The sequence below is a fragment of the Sorex fumeus genome, unplaced genomic scaffold (genome assembly GCF_029834395.1).
Source record: "Sorex fumeus unplaced genomic scaffold, SorFum_2.1 ptg000021l, whole genome shotgun sequence".
In the NCBI taxonomy this organism is placed as follows: domain Eukaryota; kingdom Metazoa; phylum Chordata; class Mammalia; order Eulipotyphla; family Soricidae; genus Sorex; species Sorex fumeus.
The window spans coordinates 4,675,906-4,690,203 of record NW_026606078.1 but is presented as its reverse complement, the minus strand read 5'-3'; the positions used below and the strand labels follow the sequence as shown (position 1 = coordinate 4,690,203).

Here is a 14,298-nt window from a genome sequence, read left to right as displayed (position 1 = left end):
GCTGGGCCCTTTATGGTTTGATTCATTCTTCATTTTTTCTTTTTTTTCTGTTGTAAACTCTACTAATCAATACTACTGAGTTTAGGTATTATATATTATAAACTTAGTTGAATTTTAGCCTGTGTTATTTAAATTTTTTTTGGGGGGGGCAGGAACTTTATTAAAAATTTTTTTTTCTGTGGTGGTTAAAGGTCACTAAAACTAGATAAGTGACTATTTCTTTTGAAAAAAGTCTGGCTATGTATGTTTATATGTAGAGAGTGAAATGAGAAATCAGCTAATAGAACTAATTCAAAGCATTAAAATTCTTATTTTATAATATGAAGCTGGTATTTCTTTTAAGCTGGTAGTTTTTGCTTAATGTGTTTTTTTATGAAGATGTTATTTAAAATACCGTATCAAAAATAATTGTTTAAAATTTTGTGCTTGTTAACAGTATAACTTTTTTTTTGATAAAAATGATATCTGTTGCTAATTAGGTGACTGGTTCTTTTAAAATGTTTTTATTCGAGGCACCATGATTTACAGTACTGTTAATGATTGGTTTTCATGTATATCCTGTTCTGATATTACCCCAACACCAGTGTTCCCTTTTCTCTGCCATTATCCATATATCTCATTCTTCCCCTGCTCCAACTGTTGAAGTTTATAAATTCTAGAGAAACATTAGAAAACTTACATTACTTAGGTTTATACACATTCTTTCTTTATTGTCTGCACTGTGGACTAGTCATGTCAATAAATTTTTGTTGTGTTCACTTCAGTTTATTGTAGAAGAAAGAAAATCAGTGTAAGGAAATTAGAAACTCTTTGTCCAGGTAGGCTTTTAAAATAAAGTTGTGATTATTTTCTTTTGCAGCTCTGTGATTGGTTACATGTTAATGAAAGCAGTTTTAGGAGATCTTCATCTGGTAGCTCCATTGAACTACATGAGACATCCTATTTAAATGCTTATGTAAAGAACCTAGTTCAAGAATATATTAAATCACCTACTTGGGAAAGTAAGTGAAATGATTTTGTGCAGTTATTGTGCAAGATATGTCAAAATAACTTCTAACTAGTGTTAAGGGTCAAGGTAAAGACTTAATGCCAATTTATTGATGTTAGACTTGTATTTCAGCCAAGTAGCATGGATAATGATCTAAAAATCTGTTTTCTAACTTGTATGTTATCTGTTTTATGGACTTATTTTAAATTAAAAAAAAATGCCAGAGTAAGAATTAGTCACAAACAGTTTATTTGACAATTCCTGAATCTTGTGGGGTAGATAATAGAGAAGAGTTTATGGATTTCTGTGGTAGGAAATTTGTAGAAAAGTCTATTCTTCTGTTTATTTTCAAATCATTACCTTTAGTGTTAACTGATGAAAAAAAGTAATATGAAAAAATTTCATTTGAAACGATTTATTTTTTGCTTTTTTATCTACTCGATCAGTTTTGCAACTTCTTCAGAGAAATTTAAGATTGCATGAGGAAAAAAAAAAAGATTGCATGAGGGAATTACCAGATTCGTTAATTAGAATTTTTTTACATTTCTAATGCTTAGTTTTCACTAAAGCCATTAGTGATAATTGGGTAAATTGCATCTTTGAATTTAACATTTCTGAAATTTCCTAGCATTTATCTCAGATTAAGTAATTTTTATCATCTGTTCATTTATTTGATTGTGGAATAGGTCTGAAATGATCAGGGGATTATCTTCCCCAAATATGTGATTTTATCTGTTCATCCTTAGAACATTTCTTTTTGTGTTTTATTCTATTATCTAGTACATTGTGCAGTTAGAAGATTTTATTTTATTAAACTTATCTTTAGAGTATAGAACAGCAGCAGATATGGTTAAGTATTTAGATTAAACAAGAATTTGACATTTCACTCTAAAAATATACTAGTGGATGCTATTTTAAGTTTAAAAAAAGATTTCAGGTGCATAGGAGTCATTGGCTGTCTTTTAAAAATGCTTTATTTGACTATTAACTATCTTAGTGCCTTTATTTTAAAGTTTTGATTTCATTACTGATGACTGAGCAGTTTTCAGAACAAGCTTATACAGGGACTGGAGCAATAGATAGTACAGTGGGTAGGGCGTTTGCCTTGCACAGGGCTAACCCGGATTCAATCCCCGGCATCCCATATGGTCCCCCAAGCACTGCCAGGATTAATTCCTGAGTGCATGAGCCAGGAGTAACTCCCGAGCATCGTTCGGTGTGACCCAAAAAAGCAGGGAAAAAAAAAAACGAACAAGCTTATATAGTCCAAAACAAATATTCCTTAGTTTGAGTTTTTAAAGCTTAAAATACATTTAATAATCAAGTTTATTTTAATATAAAGCTGAGTCTGCAAAAATACTATTATCCATTAGAGTCCTTCTCTGCAGTAGATTTTTTGGGTTTTGATATAGATGTGTGTGTTTTTTTTTAAGAGAAATATTTATTTAAGTATTTTCTAAGTGCCAGACAGTGGAGTTATAGAGACAAAAGATATATATCCACTGCTCCCAGAGATAACACAAGTAAGGAAATTGATAAGTAAGTAGATAATCCTAGCACAGAGCCCTGAAAGACATAAGCAGTGGGATGAAGAAGGAAATTTCTATGAGCAGAGTCTTTTCAGAACATATTGACCCACAAGGGAAGAGGGAGTCACCCCAGAGTGTGACATCTGATGAGTGAAAGAAATTAAGATGTAAAGTAAGAAAGTGCATTCAACAAGGCTTGAAACAACTGAAAATAAGTAGGTATACCTCGTCTGTGTCAGGGAGCCCAGACTGTAATGGTCAGTAGATGTTTAGATGTTGGCTGTTTAGCTCACATTTATGATGTATGAAATAACAGGTCAGGAACAAAGACCACATAAAATTGACAGCTACAAATAAATGCTAAAGAGCTTTTAGAGCGGAGCTGTCTGAATGAAAGGATAGTTTGCACAGTGGTAAAGACTTGTCAGAGCTCAGAAGTGCTGAGATTTTAGTCAAGAAATCTGAAGATAGGGGACAATCCCAAAGGGCTTACTCCTGGCGCTAAGTTGAGGATTGACTCCTGGAGGCTAGCAGGGCCATAAGGAATTGCCCTAGGTCAAACCCAGACCAGTCATGTGCAAGGCAGATACCCTACTGTGTAAATGCTATACAGTTACTGTACTACCGCTCTGGCCCCTATACAGCAGATTTTAGAAACAGCTTTATTGGGGCTTAATTGGCATCTATTAAATCATATTTAAACTGTACAATGGGGTGGGCTTTTGGTTTAGGTATGTGCTTATGAGATTATCAACATATATGTATTTCCCTCTTCCTTCCCACCCTTCCCCTGCCAAATGTCTTTATGCGTCTTTTGTAATTTCTATTCCCAACTCTTTTCTGTTACACTTTTGTTCCTGGACAAGCTCCGATATGTTTTCTGATGCTGTAGTTTAATTTGCATTTTCTAAAATTACACTCAGATTTGGTTTCGGGTGGTGTAGCACGTTGGCTGAATACTTGCCTTGCATGTATGAAGCTCTGAGTTTGATTCCAGCACCTGTACACATAAAAATGATATTTAATTTATTTACCTATCTTTTTTGGCCACACCTGGCAATGCTCAGGGATTACTTCTGGCTCTGCACTCAGGAATTACTCGGGCCCCAGGGGACCATATGGGATGCTGGGGATCAAACCCAGGGCAGCTATTCAAGGCAAGCACCTTACCTGCTATCCTATCACTCTAGCCCCATGCTTAGTTTATTTATGATAGAATTTGATGTTTTTGGGTTAACTTGTATTTAGAATGATAGCCAGTGATTCTCTAGTTCCTTTAAAACCATTGTTTCTTACACTTTTTTCTTTAATGAGAAGAAAGGAACAGTTGATAAGGAGTTCTCAACTAATGAGTCACAGAAAATGTTTTCCAAACTAGTAGCAGCATCAACATTACCTGAAGATAGAAAGGCAAATTCTTTTTTTTTTAAAATTGAGTCACCATGAGACACAGTTAGAAAGCTTTCATGTTTGAGTTTCAGTCATACAATGATCTAACACCCATCCCTCTACCAGTGCATATTTTCCACCACCAATGTCCCCAGGATCTCCCCCCCCACCCCCATCTCCTCCATCCCTCTGTCTCTGTGGCAGACAATCTCCCCTGTACTCTCTCTACTATTGGACATTATGGTTTGCAATACAGATAGTGAGAAGTTATCATGTTTGGTCCTTTATCTGCTTTTTGCACACATCTCCCATCCCGAACTATCTCTCCAACCATCATTGACATAGTGGTCCCATCTCTATTCCAGCTGGAAAGGCAAATTCTTGAGCTCTGTCTCAAATCAGTTGAATCAGAAATTCAGGCTATAATACTCACCCTCTATGGTTTAATAAGGCCCACAGGGGATCCTAGTATATAATGAAGTTTGAGAGATCCAGTGTTCTGTAGCATGGATTTACCTATATGGTGTAAAATACGTGTGAAAAAATCTTCAATGAAAATCCTTGCAGGAATGTAACTTTTCCTAGCTGAATGAGGCACTCATCATTGGTCCTACACTGTGATACCATGAAATCCGAAATACTTAAAAATCCACTAAACTTATTTGTGACCTTTCCTTTAAGTATACAAGATAAAAAAATTGCTTACGGTTTAAAAACAGAACTGGGGGGCTAGAGCGATGGTACAGTGGGTAGAGTGTTTGCCTTGCATGCAGCTGACCCGGGTTTGATTCCCAGCGTCTCATATGGTTCCCCAAGCACCACCAGGAGTAGTTCCTGAGTGCAAAGCCAGGAATAACCCCTGTGCATTGCCAGGTGTGACCCAGAAAGCCAGAAACAACCCCCCCAAAATAAAAACAGATCTGGGGTCTTTTAGAACTCTACTATTAATGCTTTGTTAGAGGCTAGTGAGAACTATCTTGTTAGATAATTTGAAAACCCAACAAATGGGGTGGAGTGATAGTACAGCAGGTAGGGTGTTTGCCTTGCACACGGCCAACCCGGGTTCGATTCCCAGCATCCCCTGTGGTCCCCTGAGCACCGCCAGGAGTAACCCTGAGCATCGCCGGGTGTGACCCAAAAAGAAGAAAAGAAAAAAGAAAACCCAACAAGTGTGCTATCATTATCACTGTCACTGTCACTGTCCTGTTGTTCATCGATTTGCTTGAGCAGGCCCAGTAATGTCTCCATTGTGACACTCGTTACTATGTTCAGCATATCGAATATGTCATGGGTAGCTTGCCAGGCTTTGCCGTGAGGGCGAGATACTCAAAATATGTATTTTTTAAATACAGAAGGTTCCAGCTCACATGCTAATAAATGAAGAAATGCATAAGTGCCATGGGGATTAGAAACATTTCATTCTTGAATAGCACTCACAGTTAATCAAAAGGTATCAGATTTTGTGATTGTTAATGAAAATATTGGGAACTAAAGAGTGTATTGGCATTTTATAACATTTTAGTCTTAATTTATGAATAAATTTTAGTATAATTCATGGTAAAAAAATTAATGTTAAAATGCCTCAGATCAAGTTTCAGTAATTCACCTTTATAATGCTCATACATTTTCTGAAGCACAGTATTTAGTTTTTTAAGTTACAAGCATGTGTGGATGGAAATTAAATATTATTTATAACATTTAAAATACTTGTTTATCTACTTGCATTTTAAACCAGCTATCTTACATGAAAGTATTGTCTGCTTTCTGTACTGTCCCAATAGATTTGTATCAAAATATCAAAACTATCTCCAGTATCTGTTGGAATTTTTAAAACAGCTCTTAATTTTTTGTGTGGTGCCATTTTTGTTGTGTTTGTATATCTAATGTAAGTACTCAAACACACAAAATCACTTGCTGTACTGCTGAGCAACATCAGTGATCCTTCAGTTTTTTGGCGGGGGCTGGTGCATATTTGCTGATGCTCAGGATGCACAGAGATCACTCCAGGTGATGCTCAGGGACCATATGGGATGCCAGGAATCAACCTGGGTTTCTGAGTGCAAGTCAAGTGCCCTGTTTACTATAGTATCACTTTCCCCCGCCCCCTCCCCATTCTTTTTCTATTTTTTAAAAATTTTTAAATTTTTTAAAATTTTTAAATGAATCACTGTGAGATACAGTTACAGTCTTTTTTTTTCTTTTTTTTTTTTTTTTAAATGTTTGAACTGTTTAAAAATTTTTTTTAAATGTTTTAAAAATTTGAACTGTTTAGCTGGAAGCTGGATCTTCTAAATTTTTCTTGGAGTTGATATAGTTACTATAGTAATTTACCATGAATGAAAAAAATAAGGCTTATTTTAATCTAGATCATGTTGAGATCAGAAAATACTAATCTTAGCAGTTAATCAACTTTTCCCTTTCAAAAAGTGTTCCATGAGTCTTTTATATCTTTTAATTTTCATAATACTTTTCATAATAAAACTGGAAATATTAAAATTGCTTAGTGTATAGTAGAGCTGGAGCTATAGCAAAGCGGGTAGGGTGTTTGCATTGCACATGGCCTACCTTAGTTTGATTCCTTCATCCCTCTCAGAGAGCCTGGCAGGCTACTGAGAGTATCCTGCCCACATGACAGAGTCTGGCAAGCTCCCTGTGGCGTATTTGAAATGCCCAAAACAGTAACAAGTCTCACAGTGGAGACATTACTGCTGCCTGCTCGAGCAAATCGATGAACAATGGGATGACAGTGGTACAGTGCAGTGCAGTATATATTATATATAATATATATGCTACAGTGCAGTGCAGAATTTATTATATACTATATACTGCATATATGTTATATATACTGCATATATACTGCATATATGTTATATGCAGTATATAGTATATAATAAAAACCGTTATTTTATAAAATAAATTTAAATGAGGAAAATAATTGATTTTATTTTTGGCTTTATTGGTTTTATCCAGTATTTGATTTCATAGAAGATGGTCTAACTTTGCCAAAAGGATAATTGCCCCAAGTTTTCATAAGGAGTAAGATTCTGACACCAAGCACTAGGGTTCAGATACCAGTGTAAAATGCCATAACTGTTGTCTGTAGCCATGCAGATTACATTTTAGTGAACTCTCCGCTCAACTGAAATCTCAGAATTCCTTCTTGACTGTTCTGACCATTCGTTCATGACCTTCTGTCTGTTTTGCTTCCTCTATAATATCTTTTCCATGTTGCATTGAGTTTCAAAGACATACAATATTCCAACATCCATTCCTTCGTCAGTGTCCACTTTCCTCCACTGATGTCCCAGTATTCCCTCCCAACCCCATTCCTGCCTCAGTGGCATGCACATTTATCCTTTTTCTCCTTTTAGGCACTGGTTTGCATACTGTTACTGATAGGTTATCGTGCATATCACTTTATCTCCTTTCAGCACCCAGTCCTTGTCCAGAGTGGCCCTTTCCCTCTGTCATGTGGCTCCTTCCCTTCCCTATCCTCAGTGGAAAACTTCACACTAGGGACCAGTTCTCTTGTTCTTCATGTTTGTTGGGTATTAATTATTCCCGTACTTTGTTTCTTAATATCCTGCATATGAGTGAGGTCATTGTTTGTCTGTTTCTCTTTCTTTGACTCATTTCACTCAATATGGTACTATCCAGATCCATCCATGTGTCAGAAAATTGCATGACTTCATCTTTTCTTACAGCTGAGTAGTATTCCATTGTGTTTATATACCATAGCATTTTTATCCAGTCATCTGTTCTTGGGCACTTGGGTTGTTTCCGGAGTTTGGCTGTTGTGAATAGTATCATCTTAGCTGTATTTCTCTAGTAATTTAATATTTAGCTGTTTTCTTGAAGCGTTAGCTTTGAAGGACTATATTAATGTTTTATAAACCTTTATTATTATTTAAGCAGGAGAAAACTGCTTTGTACCTGATTGGTTTGAAGCTAGGCTCATTGCTATGATGGTCTTATTGGCAGTTGATGTGGATGGAATGAAGACAATTCAGCATAGGTAAGTGTTTCTACATCTGGGAAAAAAACAAATTATGGCTGGTAATATGACTCAGCCATAAAGTGTATGCCTTGTATACTTGAAGCCCTGTGTTCGATCCCTGGTACCATGTGAAAAAATATTCAGATATATAGCCCATGCTCTATTTCAGTGATTGACATGGACTTAGTCACTGTGTATAAAGGAGGGAACTAAAACATTGGTGATACACGAAGTTCACCACCAAGTAAGCATAAATGTACATCACCAATAAAACACTGGTGACATATATTTTCAGATTAGTGATAAGCAGGATTAGGGACTTTCATTAGTCCTTAAATGAGTTAACTTGTTTAGAGAGTAAAAAACAATAAGATACTAATTAATTGGTTTTATGTAATAATACTAGAAGAATGAGTCTTAAGATTTAATGCAGATTGGGTAAAGAAATTTACTAGATTTATATAATGTGTAAGTTAAAGGATAAAGTAAAATAATCTCATTTTTATTTTGGGAATATGAACAAATCAATTGTCAGTAGTTTAGATGTTTCCAGTAGCATTTTTCTTTAAATAGTATATTTTCATATTATACACTTAGAACATCAAATTTCTTGTCTAGAAGCTGATAAATCTCTGCTCTAGACAGTTTTCTAGTACAAAGTTAGTGCTGTGTTTTAATAAAACCTAAAGTTTTTGTTTTTCTTAGTCTCATTTCCTTGACCAGAATGTTTTTATTTTGCTCTTTTGATATTTTTTTTTAAAAATTACAGAAATAGTCTTAGCATCTTAATTTTCAAATATGTTAGATGTAGACTTTCCTTCATATTTGTCACAGAGTTTAGTATAGGATGTTTTTCCCTGTGCTTTCTCTTCTAGTGGGTACTATACTCACTGAGAAAGCACAGACTGAAAAGTTAGTAAGAAGACTGCAGTCTTCGGACCATCCATAAAAGCAGTTTCTAATTAAATGTACTAGCTATTCAGTTCCATAATTTATAAGTAGAAAATTTCTTTATGGTTTTGAAATACTTTATTTGAGCATGTCTTTTAACGTTTAGTGAAAAGCAGCGAACACAAAATGTTTTGAGGATATTCTTAGATCCTCTACTGGATGCCCTTATGAAGTTTGGTACAAATGCCTACATGCCCTTGCTGAAAACCGACAGATGCCTCCAGTTGCTATTGAAGTTATTGCATACTTGCTTGTTGAAAGGTTCCAGAACCCAAGATGGTGAGGAAAAATAATTTTTGTGGGTCTCTTTCTTTCTATATCTTTTGCATTTAGAGTGAGAGGAAATTACTGACCTCTGTGAATAAAAAAACTAATTTGTGTGTTCAGCAGAAATTTACTGAATATCTCCTCGTGTTGCTGGGGATATAGCAGAGAATATAACTATGGAATTTACCTTCTTTAATTACTATTTGTTTAATTTTTTTTTTTTGAATCACTGTGAGATAGACTTTTACAAAGATGTTCAAGATTAGGTTTCCGTCATACAGTAATCCAACAACCATCCTTCTACCAGTGTACATTTCTCCCACCAGTGTCCCCAGGTTCCCTCTCATCCTCCCTGCCCTCTGCCTGCTCTATGGCAGATAGCTCTCTCTCTCTCTCTCTCTCTCTCTCTCTCTCTCTCTCTCTCTCTTTCTCTCTCTCTGACTAAACAGTTTTAAAATACCTATACTCTTTTGCTGTGAACTCACAACTGTTTCATCTCCATAATCTGGAGACTTGCAATGATAGGCCTTGATTTTTTAAATTACATAGCTTATTGTATTTTGATTTGCATTTTCAGAATCAGTGACAGTGAGCACTTTTTCATATGTGTTTTGACTGTGTCTTTGGTAATCTGTTCAACTCTTCCTATTTGATGGGGTTGTTTATTTTTTTATTACTGAATTTTATGAGTAGTTTATATATCTTTGGTTATTCTTTGTTAGATATGTGGTGTGTAAAGATTTCCCCATTAATTAGTAATGTCTTTTGGTTTTAGTTATTTTTCTTTCTCATGGCAAAAGTTCTTTAGTTTGATATAGTCTTATTTATTTTTACCTTTTCTTACCATTGGCTTTTTTTTTTGGCTTTCTTTTTGGGGGGGGTCACACCCAGCAGTGCTCTGGGGTTTCTCCTAGCTCTCTCTGCACTCAAGAATTTTCTCCTGGTGATGCTCTGGGGGCCATATGGAATGCTGGGGATCGAACTCGGGTTTACAGCATGCAAGGCAAATGCCCTACCCACTGTCGTATTGCTACAGCCCCTGGAGTTGATTTGTTGATGGAGCTTCAGAAACCAGTGTCATGAATAGTTTTGCCATATTTTCTTTGTTTGTTGTTACTGTGTTTGGCATATCGAATACGTCACGGGGAGCTTGCCAGGCTCTGCCATGCGGGCGAGATACTCTCGGTAGCTTGCCGGGCTCTCCGAGAGGGGCGGAGGAATCGAACTGGGGTCGGCCATGTTGGCTGCGTGCAAGGCAAACGCCCTACCGCTGTGCTATCGCTCCAGCCCAGTAACAACAAAGTCTCCAATGGAGACGTTACTGGGCCCGCTCGAGCAAATCGATGATCAACGGGAGGGCCTTTACTTTACTTTTACTTATATTTTCTTTGATGTCTTTTGCACTTTTGGGTCTTGCATCTAAATCTTTCATTTAATTTGAGCTAAATTTTGTGTATGGTGTGAGATAGTGGTCACATTTATCTTGCATGCAGCTATCCAGTTTTTCCCCTGCATCATTTGTTGACGAGATATTCCTTTCCTCATTTTATACTCTTGACTTCTTTGTTATAAATTGTCTAAAACTGAAAGGGATTTCTTTTATTTCATTTCTGTTCCATTGGTCTGTGTTTTTGTTGTTGTTTGTTAGATTTTTTTCAGCCTCACCTGACCATGCTCAGGGCTTACCCCCGGCTCTGAACTCAAGGATCACTCCTGGCTAGCTTGGGGACCCATATAGTTTGCCAGGGATCGAACCCAGGCCAGCATGGACAAGATGAATGCCTTACCTGCTGCACTATTGCTCTGGCCCCCAACATTGAAAATTTAAAACGAGAAGTATTAGTATTAGGTTAAATCTTAGTATTTAATAGTGGTAGTTTAGATTTTAGTATATGCTTATAAAATATGAGTTTCTTTTATTTTTATACTAGCAGAACCAAACACTGTATACATAGCCAACTTTTAATAAGATTTTTATCTCCTGAGTCAGAGAGATAGGAGTTACGGCACTTGCTTTACATGAAACCTACTTTGGTTCAAATCTCTACCTTGACATATGGTCCCTTCTCTCCCCTCCCCACTCTTTCCTCCCATCAAGCTTCCTTGTGTGTAATCCCTGAGCTGAGAGCCAAGAGTAAGACTTAAACACTATCCTGCCAAAATGAAAGATTTTAATCTCCTTGAGGGCATAACTTTGTATTTCTTTGGTATATCTCGACTGGTTTTAACAAAGCTTATTTAGTGTTTCCAAGTATAGGACTGGGTTATGGGTATATGGAAAATTGTCATTGTTGTTTCATACACACAAAAGCATGATGGTACATTATACATTATAATGCAGGATAATTAAATACCTGTAAACGCACTCCCTAATCTAACAACTAATTTGATTATTACTTGTCTATTTCCTTTTGGCTCGTTGTTTTGTCCTTATGGCTTCGTAAACTTTAAAAATGTTTCTACAACTACGTAGCTGTTTCTTAATAATATCTAGTTTGCCTGCTTTTTTAACTTTATAGAACTCTTACTTTATTACAAGAAGTCTCATGTAACAATTTGTGCTAATATATACCTAGATGTCATCTAGGAAGAGGAAATGGCAAGGAAGAGGCCTCTGAGGAGGTTGAGAGGTGATGAATAATAGGACATAAATTTTGAGAATAAAGCAGGAAATAGAGACCATGTGAAGGCTTTTGCAGATTATTTTAAGGGATAGACTTTTATTAGATGGTTTTGAGCTGAGTGATAAGATATGAATTAAAAGTTTACTTTGTAGGTTTGAGGATAATTTAGACTGGCTGGGGCCAGAGCTGGAAAATAAGCTACTAGTCTTGTACCAGATATCAATTGTGTTAAGAAATTTGAATATATTTCAGTGTTTTTTCTCCAGGATCTACCATTGGTTTGGATATAGGTTGTGAGAAAAAGCGAGAATATAAAGATTACTTGATTTTTGGAGCAGTTAGATAATTAGAGTTGCCTTTAATTGGTATTAGAAAGATTATAGAGTTAGAAAAGGTTTTGAAATAGTGATAAGAAATTCTGCTTTGGATAAAACTTGTGAGACATGTTTGAAATATCCCAGTGAAGCTGTTGAGTTGTCATTTGAAGGGAGTTCAGAGAACAAAGTATACATTAGGGAAGCTATAGCTGATATTTAAAAACCCATAAAACTGCATGCAAAAGGAACAAGTATAGAATTCCTAGTACTGTGGAGAACAACAAGTGATTGGTGAAGAGGAACCAGCAAAGGATACATAGGACAAATTCTTGGCGTTAATAAGAAAAACAGGAAAACAGGATATCCTGTAATCTAGTGAAGAAAGCATTTCCAAGAGGAAGGAATGAGAACTGCCTCAAATGCTTCTAATAATAAGAACCAAGAATTCACTGTTAGTTTTAGGAACATGGAAACCATTAGTGACCTTAATTGAAGCTATTTTGGGGTGATGGGCCTCCAGTTCATGGAGAGAAATCAAGATTGGAGTACACAAAACTCTTTAAAGCAGGGTTTGTGCATAGGGGAGGAGAAAAACAGGGCAGGTCCTAGTGGAAAAGAAAAATTTTATTTCCATAAGATGGAGCTCACCTGGAGGGAAAATTTGAAGATACAAATTATGAATAGCTTACTGGTGTCCCAAAGATGATTTTATGCAAATGCAATTCATAGTAGAGAATCAGATCTTGATGGGACAACTAACAGGGAGACAAATGCAGGTAGGTGGTAGATCTAGGAGGCTGTATGATTTTATGAGGGCTGGAGCAATAGTATAGCGGGTAGGGCATTTGCCTTGCACCTGGCCGACTCGGGTTCAATTCCTCTGTCCCTCTTGGAGAGCCCAGCAAGCAACCGAGAGTATCCTGCCCGTATGGCAGAGCCTGGCAAGCGCCCCTTGGTGTACTTGATTTGCCAAAAATAATAACAAGTCTCACAATGGAGATGTTACTGGTGCCCGCTCGCGCAAATTGGTGAACAATGGGAGGACAGTGCTATGACTTAATGATTCTTTGATGATTTATCACATTTTCTTAGTGAAAGAATGGAAAGGAGTGATTATTGAGGAAGAAGTATTGAGGAAGATTGATTGGGGTGAGTATTTAGAAAAGAGTATTAGCAAATGAGCGAGGGAAATATAGTCTCATTCGCTAATACTGAAAGTACATTTGAAGCTAGTGATCATGAACTTATTTATTTATCTGGCTTTGGGACCAAACCCTGTGGTGCTCAGGACTTCCTCTTCGCATTGCTCAGGGGAACATATGGGATACTGGTAATTGAACCGCAGTTGTCTGTGTGCTATGCCTCGCATTGTGCTCCCCATTGTACTATTGCTCTGGACCTGTAGTGATCATAATTTAAAGTGAAAACAGCAAGGCTATTTTCCTCTAGTTATGATGTGTAATACTGTCTTAGACAATATTTAATCAGATCAGATTCAGGGACTATAATTCTACTTTTGGTGCATATATATGAAGATATTTTTTAAAAATAATATTACTTATTTTTTAAAAAATTTAAAACAAATGTTTTTATAAAAGTGTTTTTTAAAAGTGTTTAAGCAATTTTTTGATGAAATGTTTTTAGCCTCTTGTAGCTCGCACTGTAGTTAAATCAGATTATGAAGACCAAAGTGACTGGCCTTAATGAAATTCCTTTAACTACTTGCTGAATTTCTTTCATTTGGTTATGTCTTCTGAAGAATGTTTTTTCTGGATATAAAATTCTGGTTTGCTAGATCATTCAGCAATTAAAAATATTTCTTTCTGTATGGTTTCCCATCAGAACACTGTAGTAATTCCAATTGTTCTTTTAAGTAAAGCTATTTTTCTCTGCTGTCAAGATTATCTGTAGTTTTCAACAGTTTGGTTATATGGAATTACATTGCATATTTTTAAAATGTTTTCTAGTTAGTTGACTCTTTCCTTTTGCATCTCCATGGATAACATCTGTGTGTGTGTGTGTGTGTGTGTGTGTGCGCGCGCATGTGCGTGTGTGTGTGTGTGTGTGTATGTGTGCGTTGTTTTTTTGGCATACCCAGCGATGCTGGGAGTTGGCTACTGGTTCTGTGCTCAGGAGTGATCCCTGACTGTCTCAGATACCATATGTAGTACTGGGGATTCAAATCAGGATTAGCCTTACCCTCTGTATGATCAGGTGCCTTACCCTCTGTATGATC

At 36.3% G+C, this 14,298-nt stretch overlaps 1 protein-coding gene across 3 annotated transcripts in view; it reads left to right on the top strand.

Moving 5' to 3' along the window:
* Nucleotides 1-14,298, top strand: part of TARBP1 (TAR (HIV-1) RNA binding protein 1) — an 81,993-nt gene that overhangs the window by 21,194 nt on the left and 46,501 nt on the right. For 2 of the 3 annotated variants that reach the window (XR_008792316.1, XM_056113583.1), the window contains exons 10-12: nucleotides 860-1,001; nucleotides 7,819-7,921; nucleotides 8,961-9,133. Coding sequence is in view for 2 of the 3 variants with exons in the window: in XM_056113583.1 (XP_055969558.1) it covers nucleotides 860-1,001; nucleotides 7,819-7,921; nucleotides 8,961-9,133 (418 nt within the window). In the remaining variant the exon portion in view is untranslated. The remainder of the gene's footprint in view (nucleotides 1-859; nucleotides 1,002-7,818; nucleotides 7,922-8,960; nucleotides 9,134-14,298) is intronic. The other variant, XM_056113584.1, reaches the window with a different exon arrangement.